At 36.7% G+C, this 20,061-nt stretch overlaps 1 protein-coding gene across 14 annotated transcripts in view; it reads left to right on the top strand.

Moving 5' to 3' along the window:
• The window catches only part of CADPS2 (calcium dependent secretion activator 2), a 337,297-nt gene that overhangs the window by 308,092 nt on the left and 9,144 nt on the right, over positions 1-20,061 (top strand). For all 14 annotated transcript variants that reach the window (XM_026067041.1, XM_026067039.1, XM_026067036.1 and 11 more), the window contains one exon: positions 6,130-6,237. In XM_026067041.1, coding sequence (XP_025922826.1) covers positions 6,130-6,237 — 108 coding nt within the window. The remainder of the gene's footprint in view (positions 1-6,129; positions 6,238-20,061) is intronic.

Raw genomic sequence — 20,061 nt, 5'->3', positions numbered from 1 at the left:
TAATTTCATTACCTGTTCAGTTCTCATTATGTGAGTCAGTGCACACAAATAATTGCATGTCTAGCTGGTCATTTCTACATACATTTACCTACTTTACAAACATAACCAGAATAGCTAGTTATACAAATTGAGCATTTAGTTACATGCAAATTTATATACTTCTTGTTGTTCAGAAAGGTACGTTTAAATCCCTTTGTAGGAGCCAGGAACCTGTGCCAGCTTTTCCAAGGGCGCAGAAGGAAGCGAATCCCCCTTGGTTCACATAGGCCACTTGTCGTGCCCGGTGCCTGGAGGCCGCTGGGGGCACCAGGGCTGACCCAGCCAGCACAGAACATTCACGTGGCCAGGCCTCTTGCCCTGCTCTTGCCTTTGGGCAAGGTCAAAGGTGTGATGGGAGGCCTCACACATGGGCCAGCATTTGACTTACAGGGTCCCGTAGAGGCCAGAGTGGGAACTCTGCCTCCTTACCAGGAACATACGCATTGAGGTCTTCCAGATGCCTCTGTTTCCAAAGTTCACACTTGTATTGCATTAGTTCATTTAACTGGTTTTATGAAGTGAAATATTTTTCTGGAAAATCAGCATTTATTAAGGTGTGGCAATACTGTGCCATTCATTTTTGAGCAGGATTCACTTGGAGACCTCTGTTTAAAAATAAAGAGCACAGAACAGTTGTTATCCTCATGCTCAGTTTTTTGCCTCCCTTCTTCTTCTTTCTTTGTATATCCAGACCTGGGAACTTGCCCCTTCTGTTTCCAAGCCCATAAAAACAAGCTCTGCATCATCTGTTTCAAGGCAGTCACATTTCTGAGATACCTCTTAAATGGAGATTGAAAGGATGGCTACTAATCAGTTGGAAAGTTAAAATAATGTAGTAGAACATAGTGGTTTCAGAAAAAAGCAGGGTTTAATACCAGATTTTGTCATAGTAACTGCAGCTTGTTGAAGATCCTTAATGCTAGAGAATTAAGATCATGATGCAAATACTTGCACACCTCTGTTGCCCTGTGGATTCAATGAAACTATCCACATATGAAAAGGCATTTGCGTAAATGCTTGCAGAGTCACAGCTTAAGTACTGCATGACAGTCCTCTCTTAAAATGCACACCTTTAACCTGTGCCAAGGTTGCTTCTTAACCTACAAGATATATAAGAAGCAAGGAAAATACATTGTATTTTTTCATTTAAGCAAAACAGAATTTTTCATAACCATATAAGGAGAAAATGCTACCTTGGAAATGAACTGATTATACAAATGGTGCATCCTTCTGCCTAGTTTATTTATTTTGATTTGTAGGAAATGATGGAGTGAAGTGATGGATGAGTACCAGTGGTTTCTATTCCAAAAATATTTCAATGATATTTTAATTAAAAAGCCCAAGTGATGAGCATTGTAGTACATAGAGGAGAAATTTCAGCCAATGAACTTTTCCAAATTCCTCTTTTATTTGGTAGCGGACATTTAATAAGGAGCCCCTACGTTTCTCACAATAGCCCCCTCCACCTCGTCACTCCTTTTCATTTCATTGTTTTATCAGTACTGTGGTTAAAATGTCTCCCTCCAGCATGCAGGGGAGGGGAAAGGGATAGAGAGGAGACCAAACAGAAAATACAGTAAAGTTTGTTATTATATAGCTGATCTGTAACATCTGTTCTAATCCTTAAAAAATGAATGCTTTGACAAGATAACAGCTCTGTAAAACTAGATATTTTTTTCTTGGTAATATCAGGAATGTGAGTATGTTTAATACTCTCTGCTGCTAAGAAACATTCTGTGACAAATGTCAAAGTGAGAATAAACGTAACTCAAGTATCTATAAATGACTTTTACTGAGTTTTGTGACAAACTATTGCATTGTAAAAAGCTGTACAGAAACTTAGCTGTATCTCTCCCGTAGGGAAAGGCTAATATTAGTGACGGTACTAAACTTGTTGCAGATCTTTCAGCAGCAAAATATCTGAATGCCTGAATATCAAGACAATGGAGCATTGCTTTTGACTCGATGCCAGAGGCAACTTTTGCTAGTGGGAGTGATGCATGCTTTCAAATCGAGTCAATCATAATATAGCTTCTATATCATCTTTGAAACTGGAATAGTGTATTTAAAAATTTGCCTCTTTGTTAAATACACCCCATGACAGCATTTTCCTGTTTTACTGTGAAAGGTTAAGCTGTTTCTTCTTTGTCTAAATTTGTTGCTATGAAAAAATGACTGTGGAGCTGGATCCACCTACCAGTGAATAGTAAAAGAGACAACCTGCACCTGTGGGATTAGGTGTAACAGCAGGAAGTAAGAGCACTTGCAGTACATAATTAACAAGGACCCCCCCCCCCCCAACAGCATGTTCATCTTGCTAGGTTAACTAGTGATTAACCCTAAAAAAGAATGTGCTGAAGTCTACACCCTTGTTTAAACTCATTCACTTGCCAGTGTATTCAGTTACTTGTGTAACCAGCGACAAAGTAACCCTATTTACAACTCTTCATTTCCTGGTATTTTTTTTTTTTTTGATGTCTTTGTGTTTCCAGTTTCTCCATTCATCTCTTTGTATGATTCCCTTTCATTTTCAGATGGGCAAAACATCTTGTCTGCTTTTCTGAATAAAACAAATAAATGTACAATAACTTTTAGTCAATCACAAAATATGATTTGAAATCTTTTTTTTCCCCCCTTGGGGAACTTTTCAGGCTGAATACCTTTTTTTAAACTAATCCAGATAAATATACCAGGTTAAAATCTTCTCTCAATAATGTGCAAATAGTTCCTCCTCATTAACTACAGCAGATGTTCTGCCAGAGTATCGGAGGAGGAGAATTTTAAATTTTGGATATAAATTTAGAGACTGAGTTGCTCAGTCTTCCCACTGTTAGTAATGAAATGTCTGCTGCTATTAGTGTGACAATTACTTTAAGTATATCTCAGTTTCTGTTTGTTTGTCTCTTAAGGTACACCCAATTGCTTTTTTTTCCCCCTTCTCTCTCTTTCTTTTTAAGAATTTCAGATTCTACATTAACCTTTTTTTTCCCCCTTATGTTTAATAATCCGAAATAGCAGAACAATGTTTAGGTCATGTAATCAGAGGTTCACATCTAATATGTAATCCCTGTGGAAAAAAAAAACAGTTAAACATGTAATATATAGTACTATGCCTATTTTGGTGCTTATAATAGCTTTATTTTCTTCTTTGATATGTTTAGAGAAAACAAATAAATTCAGTGTATCCAGAATGGTGATATAATGAAGTATTTGATATACCATTTGTTCATTCAGTGTTTAATGTGTGTTTTGCCCACCATATGCAAAGATGGTTAGCTTGCAATGATTTTGGTGAGTTTTTAAAACAGAGCCCCATACTCTTGGAATATTAATAATCATCTTCCTTATCCAGACACATTTGTACTGTAATCAGACACTGTTTAAAAGGAAAATTAATTTTTTTGCACAGCAATTTCAAAGATAATTATCCTGCACACATTAAAGAAGAATGAAGTGTTTTAAAGAACTGTAATTCTAATTGGTAAATGTCACCAGCTGTTGCAGTTACTCTTACTTGTGTATATTCTTTTAATTATTACACTCTTGTGCCACAAGCTACATGAAAATATATTCACTAGGTGTGAAATTCCCATATGTCACAGCTTCAAGACTAGGTAAACATCTCAAAGATAAGGGGAGAGTTGATGCTGACGGGAAATGTTATTTTTCTAACTTTGTCTGCCTGCAAGACAAACATTTCTTTATTGAACTTAGTAAAAGAAAAATGTGCATGGATCAGAGAACCATTAGGTTTCAGCATTCAGTGGAAGATTTCTTTTTACATTTGAATATTTACCTCCAAGAACTATAATCAGCTCTTCATTTGTTAATTACCTCCTCCCCCACCCCACACCCTGAGATTTCAAATTATTTTCCCATTATCCCTCCAAGTAAGAACTAGTCCTGGTCCTATAAATCACCTATCAGGCTTTTGCAGCTCCATAAAGTTTCATCTCTCACTGGTTGCATTTTTGAAAGCCATCTCAAATGAGTATACTAAAGGACTGTATTGATCTTTCTGTTTCAAATCTCCTTTATTTTGTGATTTAGTTTAATTTCAAAAATTTTCCATCAAATTTTAATGAAAAGGCCCGTTTTTATGAATAAAATCTATTGATTTCTGTGACCCATGTTTTACAACTGTTTTATTTGTTTTTATTTTACATTTTATTTCTCTGCTTGGGATCAGGCTCTGTTAACTCAGATATAAATGTAAATGGTCCTGCTTTCCTCTTAGAAGTTTCATATAGACAGCTGTATGTAAGTGGTAAGTTTTTAAAATGAGCTTTCTTTGCCTCTGGAATGACTAATCTAAATGTACAGGACTCATCAGTTTTGTCAGAGTGAGTTTTGGAGAGGCTAGGAGTATTAAACCGGGTCATCATGCCACATTTAACTGTTATATTTAAGAAACTGAACCATCATTCATGCTAATGTGTAAAGGAAAAAACAAATCTTATTTTGGATCATTTCCCTAAATGTGCTCCATGGTAGGTTCAGGGAAAAGAGATGAAGGTCATGATCCAGGAGGTTTCATTTATTGCAGTTTTAAATGGAGAATGTTCTCAAACATTTCATCCCATTATTGTCATGGCAGTTTCTAGACAGGTAACAGTTTGGGCATTTTGCACCTGTCCTGCTCTTTTGTGTTCAAATCTGATTATACACATTTTAGTACATTGCATACATGGTAATAAGGAATGAGAAAAATAAAATATTATCCACTTGTAGAATTAAAGTCAAGCCTTAATATAAAATTATATGTAAATATTTTAGATATATTAACATGCTTATGCATACAGTTTCTTAAGATATGCTAAATATTTTATTGTAACAGCTTTGTACCTATGCTGTTACTCAGACAGGAACAGCTTCTGAGAAACAGAGATGACTAATGCCTGGGAATACCAGGACTGTATATAGCTGCTTCCCTCCTCCTTCCCCCAAACTCTTCAACATTCTATGGAGAGCCAGTCTTAACCAGATTTGAATCTTTTATAAATAGGTTTGGGCTGAGGCTTACTGTAAAGTAAGTTATTATAAAACTTAACCTTCTTTTGCATGCTATGAACTTAAATATTATTTAAGGCAAAAGATACTTTTTACAAATTTTCTCAAACACAGAGCATTTACAGAAGACTTCCCAAAGTGCTTATGTTCATTCTTGGTCCATGTTGGAAAAGGTAAGCTCCTGACCAGCTCTGCATACGCCACCGTGAAAGGGGACATTGCTGGCTGCAAGGGGCACCTTTAGTGTGGGACAGCATTTGTGGATGCAGTGGTTCAGAAATCCCAGCTGGACAGCAGAGAGCACTTTCAACAACCGTTCCAGCCAGACTGGCATAGTTTCGCAGCAGGACAGCATAACCTGATGTTTGAGAGTATGGTACAAAAGATTATGCCCACTCTGCTATGAATATAGGACTTGGATTGGTACAAGAAGGGAAACAGTACAGTCCTTGCTCTTTCCCTAGTTATCCTCTGAGTTGATTATGCCAGTGCAAGTTTCAGAAAAATAGGACTGCAGTTCTACTCTCATACTGACCTTTTTATGCCATTGTAACTCATTTGCTTTCAGTGAAATGCTTTAACTTCATTTGAATCCGTATTTTTAAAACTGTTAGGTTAGAAACTGACCTCAAATGTGAAATTCAGCTGCACATTGAAACCAAATCACAACAAATCTGAGCCAGTGCAAAAGGAACTGAAAGCTGCTTTTTAACCATTTTCTGAATGTGGTGGCAGGATCTGGACCATGAAGGAGGCTCTGAGAACCTCACTAAGGACAAAGTGAGGAAAGTCCAATTTTGCCATGGACGTTACCAGAGCCAAGATTTCACTCTATGACAGCATATGAATCAAAGCATTCATAAATTATGAGAACTTTATTAACAGTGAACCCTCCTGAACTTGGTAACTAATCCAGAATTCACAGCAGATTTAGTAAATATGAACGGTTTATACATATTTGAGAAATGTAACATAATCTCAGTCTTAATTATGATTAAAAATAACTTCCTGTAAGTCTCAATTGTTGTGTGGTCTTTCTCTTCCCCCCCTGCTCTCTCCCCTTGCTCTCTGTCTCCACAGAAACCAGGAATGGATCTAGCAGATACCTACATCATGTTTGTTCGACAAAACCAGGATATACTTCGAGAAAAGGTCAATGAGGAAATGTATATAGAGAAGTTATTTGACGTAAGTGACTCCCCTTGTAATATTTGCTAACATCACTACTACACTGGAAGGGATAAACTACATTTAGATTACGTTCAGCAAGCATATCAGATGCTTTTTCATGCTGATCATTTTTCTTTTGTTTTCATTTATTGTCTTCATTGATCAAGGGTGGGCTTTCTTTAAACATTTTCTGCATGGAACTTTTAAGTTCTAGAAGGACTAAATAAAAATGTTAGAAGAGTATTATTTGAAATAGGCATTTCTCCACTGAGTTCTAATTTCATTCCGTCTTTTGATTTTGAATCTGTTTGTGAACAGAATTGGATTGATGTGGCTTCTTTGAACCCCATTGTATAGTTAATTTCCCTAAATAAAGAACTTTTACATATTGTTCCTTAAAGAAAGAAGGCCAATTAAGCCAAGTGCATCTATGGGTTTGACTGATACTACTATGGAATGACTTTTAGGATTTAATTTTATCACATTTTTAGTGTAAGACTTCTAAGATCTTGAAGTTGGCCAAACATTTATTGAATTGTGAATTTCCAGATTCTTGATCCTCTTTATGCAAGTTCAGCATAATCCTTTTCCTCAAGGCCTGCACGCTGGTAGCCTGTGTCTTCACTCTAATTTTCCTCAGCTTCTCTACTGGCTTCGATGGTCTCCCTCCAACCATCCCTTTCACTTGATTCCTCCTCTTTTGTTAGAAATGGTCACCTACTCTACTAAAATTTTCCTCATACAGGGCTCTCCTATAAACTCCTAGCTGCACTCTTGTGCATAATTCTGCTCATTCAAGTTCTGAGCACTAATTTTTGTCTAGCATGTTCCTTTCTGTGTTGCCCGAAGGATAAACTTTAAGAGGGTGAGGTCATATCTTTTATATAAGTTTAAACCACTACACAAGTAAAATACGAATAAAATACAATTTATTTGATTATAAACTTGGATCAGTTTACATGACAGTGACATCAGTAACATAATTATGTAGGAATTTGAACAGGGAAAAAATAAGGTCTCTGATACTGTGCAATACGATTCCTTATAATACCAATTCTGGAACATAACATACACTTTGAAATGTATTTATTTGTGTGCCATCTCCTAAGCATTTTAGAAAGCTTGCTGGCAGTTTCATTTAATTATGCAAGTTACAGCAAATGTTTTCATAACAGCAATTCACAGTCTTTGCTGTGACACTACAGTTGTGGCAGTCACAGAAGGTCCCATAACATAGACTCTCAGCCATGGTATGTCATGTCAGTGTTTGTTGTTTGTTAGACTGGGTGGTCAAAATGAGATTTCTCTCTCAGATTTTATATTTCAAGACACTCCCAGGCAGCTTTACAAAAAAAAAAGTATCATCTGTTTTAATAAGCTAAGTGCTAATATGTGTGAAAGGAATGATTTTATAAAAGCTTTGATGCCCTGCAGGGGTAGAAAAATTATCATCCATCCAGCTGGCACCTTCACAAAGTACTAAAACCATATTAGCAACTTCTGCTTCAGTTTGCTTTTGCACTGAATCTGCAAGCATATGTTTCATTTTCAAGTTTCCATTTTTTGTTTTTCTTTGGGGTTATTTTTGCTTATGTTGTAATTTTCTGAATGTTGATAAAATTATATGCCTAGGGCCAAGTCTAACTCTCATTGGAGAGACCACATTGACTTTGTTGATGTAGTGGAATTGGACTAAACTTTAGTCTATGTCCATAGCAGTAAACTGAAGAGGGCCAGGGCACAGTCCTGAGAACTAGCAAGCGATCATCCACACTGTTAAGCTATTAGCATGGGTCCTGGCATGATTTTGGTTAGGCCAGCTAGCACTAATCCCAGACAGAGCCTCAGTATGTTTGGGGTTAGCATGGGTCAAGGACCTCTTCCAAGTTTAATTTCAGTCATCAAGCTTTTCAACACAAGAAAACTTAGCTGTGTGGTTGCAAGCCATGATGTACCACTTGCCTTTGAGACACAGAACCATTGCCTATCCCCTTTTATTCAGTAGTATGCTGTCATGGCTAATGCTTATAGCTGTAAGAGAGAAAAAAAGATGTACACGGTTGTTGAAGCATGATAAGTATTCTGCATATACAAATATCTTTTTTGTGTCTTTTCTTTGTACATGGTGGTATCTCATTTCTGCATAGCATCATATCAGGAGATATAAGCAGTTAGACAGAATCAGGCAAAAACAGTAACAAATATGTAAGCTGATAGTGCCCAAAAATTGGAAACTAAGGAATCTCACTGTGTAAACTCACCTTTCCTGAGATTACCTCATCTCTAGAACAATGTATTGAGCAAGGTTTCACCCATGATTTTTGTAAGGTGTTTTTAAAGTAGTAATTTAACAAAAACTATGTACTGTTCATAAATTCAATTCTATAAAGCTATATTTTAATAGAAAGAATAAAAAAGGTTTAAGTTTTATGTAAATATACTTCAGACCATTCGAGTGGCTAGAGCTGCAGATCCTTGCTGTTTTCTCCTTAAAATACATAGTATTTGTCAGATGAGAAATCGTCAGTCAAGAGGAAAAAGAAAAGTGTATGCATGTACTTCAGCCAGGGAAACTTCACCCCATTCAGAATAAGCAATAAGCTAGACTATTCTGTATGTTGGAAGTGACAGATATCAATATAGAAAAAGTCAGGCCTTAGAGCTATTTTAATCCAAAAAAGTGTGCTTGCAAACTAGTTATGCATAGACTTCATTGATGTGATTCAAGGTTGCTATGTACAAACAGCTGCTACAGTGATGAAGAAAATGGGATATCTGTCATATGAAGCAATGTACATATCAAAGAAGGTTATTTAAATTAAAGAGTAGTATTGCTATAAGTAGAAATGGCTGAAAATGAGACACAAATACATTGAGGCTAGAAGTTGGAAAATTTCTAACTGAGACATTCTAGAACAGTCTTCTCAAATCAGGGAGAAAGTAAAAAATCTATGCTTCTTTATGGTCATGCTTGATAAGCCTGGAAAAGGCATTGCCATGCTAGACAAAATAGGAAAATTCAGGAAAATAGGATTTAAGTTGTGATACGAATCCTTATGTGTGAGATATACTGAAATCTACACAGAGCTTTGAAAGTGGACAGGACTCCTGGGGCTTTTTTGCACCGTTTTTACACCACTTAAACCCAATGCTTCAGTGCCTTTCCTGATCATGCAGCAGAACAAGGTGGTTATGTTTTTCCTTTTCTTTCCTCTGAATAACTTGGTATCTGGGTGCGTTTCATTCTTCAGCTCCTCTGAAAGAGGTATAGAGAGCATGCAGGGCAGTATGGACTGGTGCTCCTGGTAGCATCAGTGTCTCCCGGGGTCCAGATGCTGTGCCTTGTTCTTGTTCTCAAACTTAATCAACAGATTTGGAGTGACAGAGAGTTTTTTTCCTTGTTCAGCTTGTCAAAGACTCTTAGGACTTTTTGCCTTCCTTTGTGGTGTGGGGCATGGTCCTCTTTTGGGGTCAAATGGGAATTTTACCTATCAGATTCCTTCCTATTGCAGGAACTTAGGATGTTTATGCTGTCTTTTCATCTCTCCTGCTCTCATTCTGCAGTGAATTATAGCTGAAGCTTTTGTTTTTTTCACTGCAGATCTTAAAGAGCGCTGGAAAGGTGTTGTGGTGTGTGGTACATGTAGATGGGCTGTAGTGACTCCAGGTTAAATGTCAGCTCCTCCACATTCACGGTTCCCAAATGCTTAATTCAATGATCCATGTGATCCCTTCAAATCCCATATTCCACTGAAGTAATCTAAAACAATGAAGTTACAATGGGACAAGTTTCTGTCTCTAATAAACCCAGATAAAGCAAACTCTTTCTAGCATTAATGCTACGATGACTCAGGCAGATGCAGTGTATAACAAGTAAATCGTGAAGACAGGCACTCTTGTGTTTGTTTAACAATAAAAAAATTTAATTTTGATTCAAAGCATCACACACTGAAACTTTATTTTAAATTTAATCATTTATACCACAAAGTTATTTTTCAAATAATGTTTAATAAAGCATTTTAGGAACAAAGTTGTACTTTGAAAAATGCTTATCTTCAGAGGAGGCTGTAAGAGTGGCATCTGGTGAATGGGAAAATGAAATATTTAAATGGAACTACACAAATCTGGAATAAGTCTAAAATATCACTAAATAGAATAAGACCCATCCTATTTGTAAAAAGGATCTGCTTGATGAACGATGTAGGAACATTTGTGCAGCCTGTCGAAGAATGACTCTATGTATCTGGTCACAAATTTAATGGATGAAAATAATATCCAAATATAAAATTCCCATAGGGTCTAATTCTGTACTATCAAAATCAGTGAGGGTTTACCATTGGCTTCAATGTTGTGTCTGTAAACATTTCAGGATATCATCACTGACTGGACTTAGATTCATATTTCTACTTGAATTTTTAAGATGGGCTGAGCATTTGAAATGGCATTAGACTTATAAATTAAAAGCTGTCTACTTTAAAACAAAATTGGATTTTGCTAACAAGCCCCCCTCCCCAAAAGAAGTCTTTTTGTGTAAAACGCATGGGTTGATCCAATTCTTACCTTCTGTAGTAATTTAAGCTTTTTAAGAGCCACTTTGATAGATTCGCACTTTCTTGTAATTGTTAATTGCACCCAAAATATAGATATACTTGTCTGAACACACACAAAAAAATTATTTCAAAATATATGCTTGGTTTATTTGTCATGACGAGCATTATCATATAGATTATACTTTTGCTGGGTCTGTTGTGAAAAACTTAGAGTGTAAACAGAGATATGACTCTAATTTTATTAACACTATATATATGAGATTTTTTTAATACATGTAATTGATTACCACTGTAAGAAATAAAGAATTGTTTAGGAGAACAGTGTCAACTCATCAATGTCTAACCATTGAGATGTTATATGTTTTCCAACTTATTTTAAGGCTTTAATTTCTGGAAAACTGTGTGTAAGTTTACCGTAAATATGTAATGTACTTAGAGTGATCATCCTGAAAAGGTCAGCGCTGGCAAACAGGTCACCTCCTTCTCCTGTACAAGGTGGCACCTGTTAGCAGATGTTGACTTTGGCCCTGATCCCCCCATCTCTTATGTGTGCGCTTGTGTCGTATGACTAGTCCTGTTGACTTCCCAGAGATGGCTCATGTATGTAAGTGTCCTTGGGGCTGTGGCCTCAGTCAGGGTAAAGAGTCAACAAGCAGTCTAGTAGATGTTACTGCTAAGGCACTCATACGACTTTCTTCCGATTACAGAAAGACTGAACATCTTCTATGAGCAGTATAAACGTTTAAGCACTCCAGATTTCTGTAGCTGCTTTTGGCTTTTATATTTCAGAAGTTCAGATATAAGCCATTAACTCTATTGGCCTGTCATGACGCAGACTGATTTTTTTTTTCTGACAAAAAAAAGGCTTGCATTTTGTCTCTAATGTGAATTAAATGCTGATAGTGTTCTCATATCACAGCCATTATTTTCTTTTTCCATTAGTAGAAAGGGATGGATGATGTAAGTTCAGTGATATATTTGAGTTTTTTTGAGGTAATAATTACTCTCCAAAGATTACTATGTCATGTACTTCATTACATGCTTAAATGTGGATACGAAGTACTCATTTGATTAATTTCTGTTTGTCAGCATGTCCACTACTACATTTTTTGCAAATGCTTCATTCAGCCACGTGCAATTATATAGGATTTCTGACCTTTTACAAAAATTGTGTTAAAAATGTGTAAGTGCTTCTCCTTGGCAAATAAGTTAATTTTCATCTAGTGTTACACAACTAAAGCAACAGATATCTTAAATATGAGTTTTCTCTAGTAGCAACTTAAATATGAGTTTTCTCTAGTAGCAACTCTAGTAGTTTTCTCTAATAGCTGTCCATATCTACCTCAAAAGCAACATTATTGTAGTGTTTAGTAATTAACAATGTTTTACTAAAAAACTTCAATCATGATTTAAAATTTTTCTCATTCTTACATTGCTGCCTGTCATGTTAATTTTATAAGTAATCTTCACTTTCATTTTTATGTAATCATTTGCAAGTGTGTGATTTGACAGAAAGTCTACTTTTTGATCCAGATTGTATGCCAAGGCAACTTCAGCAAGTTCAGGCTAGGTAGAATTGGTTAAAGGCCACATTTTAATCAAAAGCTGTGTTTGTATTAAACTCAGAAACATGAGAGGACCGTGCCTAATTACTTAAAAGCGACTCAACAAAAAAATGGATTGTAGCTTGTTGATCTTCTTATTTTGTTGATAACTCAGAATAATCTTCAAGAAATATGTGGGCTTCTTTCTCAGATTCTTGAAATTTGATCACAGTGCAAAATTGTCATTTGGCACAAACCCAGAAACACACATCTTTGCATGATGCACCTGGACATATGTGGCAGGTCTGGTAGAATCAGCTAATTAACAACACAGGCTTAAACAGGCACCTCATCTGGCAGTGTAGTTAGTTGCCTGATGGTGCTCAGCAGGATTTGGTAGTGCTTTTTATTTTTCTATCCTAATGGTCTGCTGCCCACCTAATTTTGCCTTATTGTCAGCCACTACTTACCGCAGCTTGAGGCCCTCCCAGGAGGCTAAATTATTATCAAAGGATTAGGGAGATGTAGCCTTGCAGCTCTGACATTTCTGATTACTTGTCTATGCCAGAACACTAATTAGCTGTGACTAATTAAGAAAAATGTTCCTGCCATAGAAAACCATTTAAAAGAACTGAGAAGTAGAAAAGCAATTGAAAAGCTGAGCAGTGCTCAGATTTGCCGATGCTCTTTAGATTTTCACCGAAGTCTTAACTCACCTTTAATTATGTCTAATATTTTTATATGGAAAATAAAAAACTCTTCATAGGAGAACCAGTCTGAAGTTTTATCTTGATCTGGAGACATTCTTGTCATTTTAAACAATTTGTAGTGCTTTTTTGGTAAAAGACAGAATTTTATAAAAGATCTGTAGGCACAGTCACCAAATGTGGGGTGCAAAAGTGAATTATATATTTCTTATACTCTTCTTAAAGAATAAGATGCAAGCAACTTCCTGTAAATTTGCTATTTGTAATTTCACTAAATTATTCCTATGTTTTTCAAGTAGATTCACGTCATTTTTAGATAGAAATCTCTATAAAAGAAAAACAGTTCATTTAAAAGCTGAAAAATGTAATCCCCATCTGATTTCATAAAGTATGCAAGTTTGCTTTGATTTTTTTTTTCCAAACTATACTGAGAAAAGGAGTGCCCACTCTAGGAAGGTACTGATTATGCTGCTATCAATCCAGCAAAGCTCACTACTGTTGAAATCAATAGGACCACAACACACTTAAAGCTAAGCATGTGCTTCAGAGTTTGCTGCTTCAGGATCAGAATATTCAGCACTTTGTAAGCTTTTTTACAGCAGAGCTGAGAGTGTTTTCTCTAGAGGAAACCTTGACACAATGCCTGGTATTGATATGTTCCTAAAGTTTCCCTTCTTCTTCATTTTTATGCCATTTTTAATCTTTGAATTTCCATCTTGTCGGGTATCATACTGCCTGAAAGATATAAAAATGTTTTTTCTCTAAGACATTGTGTATCCCGTAGTCCAATCTGCTTTTTGTTTTCGGGAAATGGATGTCTGCTGTCTTTTTCACATGACTGTAATCATATTATTTAAACTTTCCTAGCAGGAGAGTGAGAATATATGAAATAGGTATTCTGATACCTTGCTAATAGAGCTATTGGGGCTCTTTGGATACAAAAGGGAAAAAATCTTTTTCAGAATGCTAAATCACATATCCTGATATTCAGAAATTCTTACATAGTCCTAGTACCTAATTTTCCAGAATTGTATGAAAAGCTCATCTTTTTTGAAAAAAATAGAACAATTTATAAATTGCTATAAAAAGCCACTTAAAACGTAAATCCTGAGGGGGGGGGGGGGAAAGGAAGACAAATTGAAAAGAACTCCAAACTCAAGATTTTGAAGCCAATCCCATATTTTTTCTGAGAGACTTTTATCATACAGGGGAATGAGACTTGGAGGTTTTTTGCTTCTTTTTTTTTGGCAGGGGGATTAATAATATTTGGGGGTTCCAGTACAGTTTCCAAGTAGTCGTTTCTGGTCTATACTATTTGTTCATTTATTTAACTTAGTTAAATGCATCTATCCATCACTCACAGCATCCATTCACTAAAAACAATAACAAATTTTATCAAATAAAAGAGAACTCCTTCCAACATCCAGGCACAATTTAGCCCTTTAACCTTTTTATCCTGCTAGGCACAAAGTAGCAGCAGCTCATTCCAGGCACTGCACTTTTTTTATCTAGATGGCTTGAAATGTGTCTAGCAACTTAATGGAATCAATTGAGCATGGACACCTATAAAAATATAAAATAGCCCCAAAACTTTAGGTGAGTATGTCAGCAGTTAACTGTGGCTGCAGCTTTCACATTCTATGCAGTCAAGAAAAATCAATAGGGATTGTACCATTTATATTGTCTTATCTAATGTTTGTTCACCATGAAGTGCCAGGCACAAGCACCATCTAGGGAATATTGATTTCTTGATGTACTGTAATTCACACATGTATAAACAGCAGGAGAGCCTTGTGGTTTCTGAAACCTTACCTTGAAGGCTTGATGTTTTTATTTGTATTTCATTTGGGTCAAGCTCAGTTTAAAGAACAAAATCAAGCAAAACTGTGTAAATATTCACAAGTATGCACACAACAACATTATTGACCAGTTACAAGAAAAGTAATGCTGGAAAGTGTAAGAATACTCAAGTTTTATGATAATTAGTTTGGAGTAACAGAAACAGGTTGGTATGTTCAAAATAATACCATGTGAGGAAGCTGCAGGGTGCTCTAAAACCACTGACAAAGTTAGAGAGTCGCCAGTGGAAACACCTGCTTATAGCCTCAGCCTGTTCCAGCAAGCAGTATTGAAGCTTTAGCATAGATTTAAACATGCAAAAATGTTGGCCTATATATAGATTATTTCCCTTAAGTATTTTCAAGTGTTTTGTCATGTATTTCCCTATTTTACACAGCAGTGACTATCCTTCATGCTGCACTGTACTCAAAGTGTTTGTGATGTGCCAAACAAACAGTCCAAATAATAGTGAATAGAAAAATCTTCTCAAAAAAACCCCAAAACTGAAAAATCTGCATAGCTGGAAGAGTGCAAATGTGCAATAGGGTCAGAGATGGAAAGGAGCAAATGAAACACCTGCCTAATCCGAGGGCACTTTCTCCAGAGAGAAGAGGGGAGGAGAGAAGAAAGGAGAGGGAGGGAGGAGGCTGGCCCTCTGCTCGGCGTTCGCACTGCTCGGTGTGGTGCCCAGTCGATGCTGCATGGGAGAGGAGTGGCCACACCACTGTGCAGCTCCCTATCAACATCACAGCTGCATCCAGCCCTGTCATATGCCACTGCGATAACATCCAGAGCAAACAGGTGATGAAGGAAGATTGCTGAGGTGGGAAAGAAATAAGCTATGTGTAAATATTCACACAGAGGAACCAGTAATATGCTAAATAGTCTAATTAAAACATATTTGACCTCACTCCACATGGAGCTTGGAGTCTAAATAGAGGACTCCAGGACAAGAGTACAAAAGTGAGTGGGTACCTAAAAATTACATCACAGTCTTTGGCCCAGGTTTGTTTCCCCTTGCTTTTAGTACTTGGTACTGAGATTAAGAGTATACTTACCTTGCCAGAGAGACACAGCCCAGAGGAGGACCCTGCATCTCTAAATTTTTGCTTTGCTGAGAGTTCTCTCCAGTGACTCCCCAGGGAACCCAGGATGACTGGGCAAAAGCAGGCTTTGGTGTCTCAGTTACATGCCTTACAGGCAAAGTGAACCTGGACCTTTAATCTTGCTAACACTATGTATGCACTTATCCTTAAGTGGCCAGGAAGACTCCTTAGCATGTGTACAGCTAGGCACATTTGGAGGGTCTGTAAAGCTAGAGCTTGTGATAGCAAGAGGCTAGCATTATAACAAATAGCAACTTGGTCACTGTGCATTATGTTCATTTGTTTATTTTGAAGATCCAAGCTGGCTTTCATTTCAAGGTCACTCAAGTGATGTTCCCCATTCTGTGCCTCAGAGAATGTTTGCAGATACACCAAAATCACAACACAACACACAGCATAGCAAGACCAACAGTGTTTGCTCCAGAGAGTTTTAGCACTAGAATAACCTATGGAAGTACTGTTCACAGATGCATTGCTTTTCCAGAATGGAGTAGGGAAACTGTTTGTGCTGTTAGTCTCTCACGGTCATGAGCATTATGTTAGTACCTAGTATTTAAAATCAGAACAGCAACATTACAGATGTCCAGATATGGAAGGAAGTTATGCATGTCTAATTTTACAAACTTCCAGCTTCCCAGTGCACCTACCATATGTGAAGAAGCCAGAAAAAAAATGGAGGTCACAAACATTGTGATTATAAAGTAGCATAAATATTGTAAATTAATGTTTAGCAATCTAGTATACAATGTGGGGAGAGATAGGTACTGTATAGTTTGTATGAAAAGTGCGTATTTATTTGTGCATTGGCAGTAGTTCCACAGCAACTAGCCAGCTTCTAATTATAAGACTATTTTAAAGGACAAAAAATTGACTTTCCTCATAAAAGATAAGTTTTTCAGATACGTTAGATGTTCTTTGTTATTTCAGAACAATATCCTTTTTTTCTAAGAAGTTTCAAAGATGTTTAGCTTTTAAATGAGCCCTGTTCTCCCTTTGCTTTTCATTAATGATATTCTGAAAATTAGCCTGCCTAATTTGTCTCCATGTATCACTGAAATATCTCATTCAACAACTGTTCACTTGTCTGTTGTCATGAGTCCTGCTGAACGAGGTCTTTCTGTCAGGGTTTGAGCTCTTTTCCATTTTCTCCTAATTGCTTTGGGTGTTAGAGTGACAGTGGGAATCCCTCATTCAAATAGGCAGGGAAGAGACTGACTAGAGACTAAAGTGTTGGTTTCATCAAGAAGTCATTCTTAAGAAAAACAAAATGTTTTTGAGCTCCCTGAGAGGTTCGTTTGAGTAATGGCACACAAAAGGCAGAGGGAAACCCAAAGAAGACTCCCACTGGAAGGAAGAAAACCCTTCTTCCTTGGCTATGCAAAGATGCAAAAGGCAAATTAATAAACCTGATACAACTTAAAAAAAAATTTTTTTGTACACAAGGAGCTGCTTGTCATCCTGATGTTGCCAAGCTAAAGAAATCTTTATCCTGATCCCTTTGGCCCAGAATAGTGAGTGCTGAAGCATGCCATAGTCTGCAGCGTCTTGCTCACTTCTCCATTCCTGTTGCACGCAGATATAATTCAGGCTGTGAAAATTTTTGCACTTATTTTTTTCCAAAGTTCAAAACTGGGTTTAGCATTTCAGCCCTACAGAAGGAAGCAAAGGTAGGAGATGTATTGCAGACAGATACTTTGAGGAGGGGTGCAGAGTATTAGACGCATAGTACACAGATGGGGGAAGAGATGGGACAGGGGCTCTGAGCGAAGGGGGAGTTTGTGAGGGAACAAGGGACATGAGCCTGTTAGCGCAGAAGTGAGAGAGGTAGTAATGGGGGACTTTTGAAGAGGTACTTGAGTGAAACTGGGAAGGAACTGAGGAGAAGTGGGGGAGTATAGGTAAATAGAGTTTATTCATATTACTTTTCATATTGATTTAACCATTTGCATTTTCCAGGTCAAAGGCTTTAAACAAATAATTTCCAGTGTAGGGAAAAGGCTTCCTTTGTTTGTACTACCCACTAATCCCATGGTTCTTGCAAAGCTAATTCCATGGATGTTTCACTCGTGCTTAGTTTAATCTTCATTTCTTTCTTCTTCTTTTTTTTTTTTTGGTGAAATTCTGAGACAAAAACAGACAATTGCAAGAGGAATTAAAGTATGTTTCAGTGACATCATGGTGACAGCCTAAATCAATATTATTCTTCTTGAAATTTGTGAACATTTAAAAAAAATGCAAAAGTAAGCCCCCAAACCTTCCAGGGCTGATGTCTGCAAAGTATATACAAACCTTCCTTGATTCATCTCTCTGATTTAGGCACCTTGACATTAATTTTGATTCCCAAAAGTATCAGAGAGAAGAAGTCAAATCAGCAAAGCATCTGTGATCATAAAATCTTCTCCTAATGAAACAGTATCGCTTATCTTTAAACCTTACTTACTGCCAAACAAAATCTGCATGTTCTTTGATATGGGAAATAATTTATGCCATTAAAAGTTTTAGGATCAACCTACAGTTGTGTCAGGCTGAAAAAGAAAAAAAAAACTTTCTGAAAATTTAAATTATGAATTAAAATATTTTATGACATTTCTGCTACATTTTTCTACATTTATTACTATATCATATAAAAAATTTAAAAACTGATAATGATGATGCGAATTTTCATTTCAGACCATTGCCTTTAAGAAAATATTTTAAGCTTGCTTAGTTCAATAAGCAAAGTCAAATATTTTATTTCCAGCAGTGTTTCCATTAAATCACCAATGAAGTTTAAGACTGGGAATGAATGGGGTTACACAGTGAATTGAAAGATAGTATGGCAATGAATTATGGAACGTGTCCCATCGAAATCCATAGCCACACAGCAAATAATATGTCAGGCTTTTTAAATGCCTGTAAAACTTTCATACTGGAAACTATGCTGTTATCAGATGAAAGCTAAAATCCATTAAAACATCCTTTTAGTTTAATATTTGTATTGCTTGTATTTTGTATGTTGAAAATAATAATACAAGTCATATGCCTTAGTGTAGTAAGTATACAGGAAGTGAACATGTAGGTCAAACCTAGCTAAACATATTAAATTGCAGCAATATTAGCCTGTGTATGGTGAGAGTCCAAACTGTTATGGGGAGAGACAATCTGTCACAGAAGGGCAGTGGCTGTCACCATGAAACGATGTGGAGCTGATAGTGGGAAGGGAAAGCTCTTGCACAAGAGCTTCTTCTGTTCTGAGGTTTCCCCGGCTTCTCTTCCTTCGTTTTCCTGGTCATTGAAACAATTAACTGGAAGAGCAATTGGAAGTGTCTCACAGACAGGGCCACGTCTCTGACCAGTGCAACCCAGAAAAGTTTCTGGGGAGAGAATTTGTTCCCTCCCTGGGGAGTGAGGATACATCCGGGAGTGCTGGGAGGGCACTGAGTCACTGCTGAACGCGTTCTGGTGTCTCTCCAGAAGAAGAAATGGGCTATTTTCACCAGTTAATAAATGACCTGTTTGGGGAATCAGTACTGATAGGGTAGGAAGAGAGTAAAAACAAAATTTCTAGATGCTGATACATGAAATTTGCTACCTATGTCTACCTACAGTTTCCTCAGCCATTAAAGGTTTCTCTCAGCAAAAACATAAGGATTTCTGACTGTTCTTCTTCTTCCTTGATTTTTTATTTTGATGTTACTGTACATATTTAAAAAAACGCTGTCCTTTTTGCAGACCACTCTCTGATGTGTGACAAAATTGTTGGTGGCCTGCAGGTTGAGAAATCCTTCCCCATCTTTTTTTTTTTTTTTTTTTAAGACTTATCAAGCCTTTCCAGCCTACAGAAAAGTTCATGATCTCCAGATGCTCAGGACCTGTCGAAATTCTGAATTATACCTAAACACGAAAATATAGTTATAACTCCTAAACCTCCAAGTGTTTTTAAAGGCACTATGAGTAACATTTGGTTCCCTAATTATCATTCATGATCAGTAAAGGAAATCATTATGATTGTTCCTATTTTACAAAGAGGGAAATAAATTATGAAACTTTTTTTTCTAACTTTTGCTATTTGCATTTGTAAGGAATAACTTCTTTATTCTTTCATTATTTAACTTTT

The sequence above is a fragment of the Apteryx rowi genome, unplaced genomic scaffold (genome assembly GCF_003343035.1).
Source record: "Apteryx rowi isolate R43461 unplaced genomic scaffold, aptRow1 scaffold_252, whole genome shotgun sequence".
In the NCBI taxonomy this organism is placed as follows: Eukaryota; Metazoa; Chordata; class Aves; order Apterygiformes; family Apterygidae; genus Apteryx; species Apteryx rowi.
Note: the sequence above shows the minus strand (reverse complement) of the source record. Positions and strands in the feature narration are given on the sequence as shown.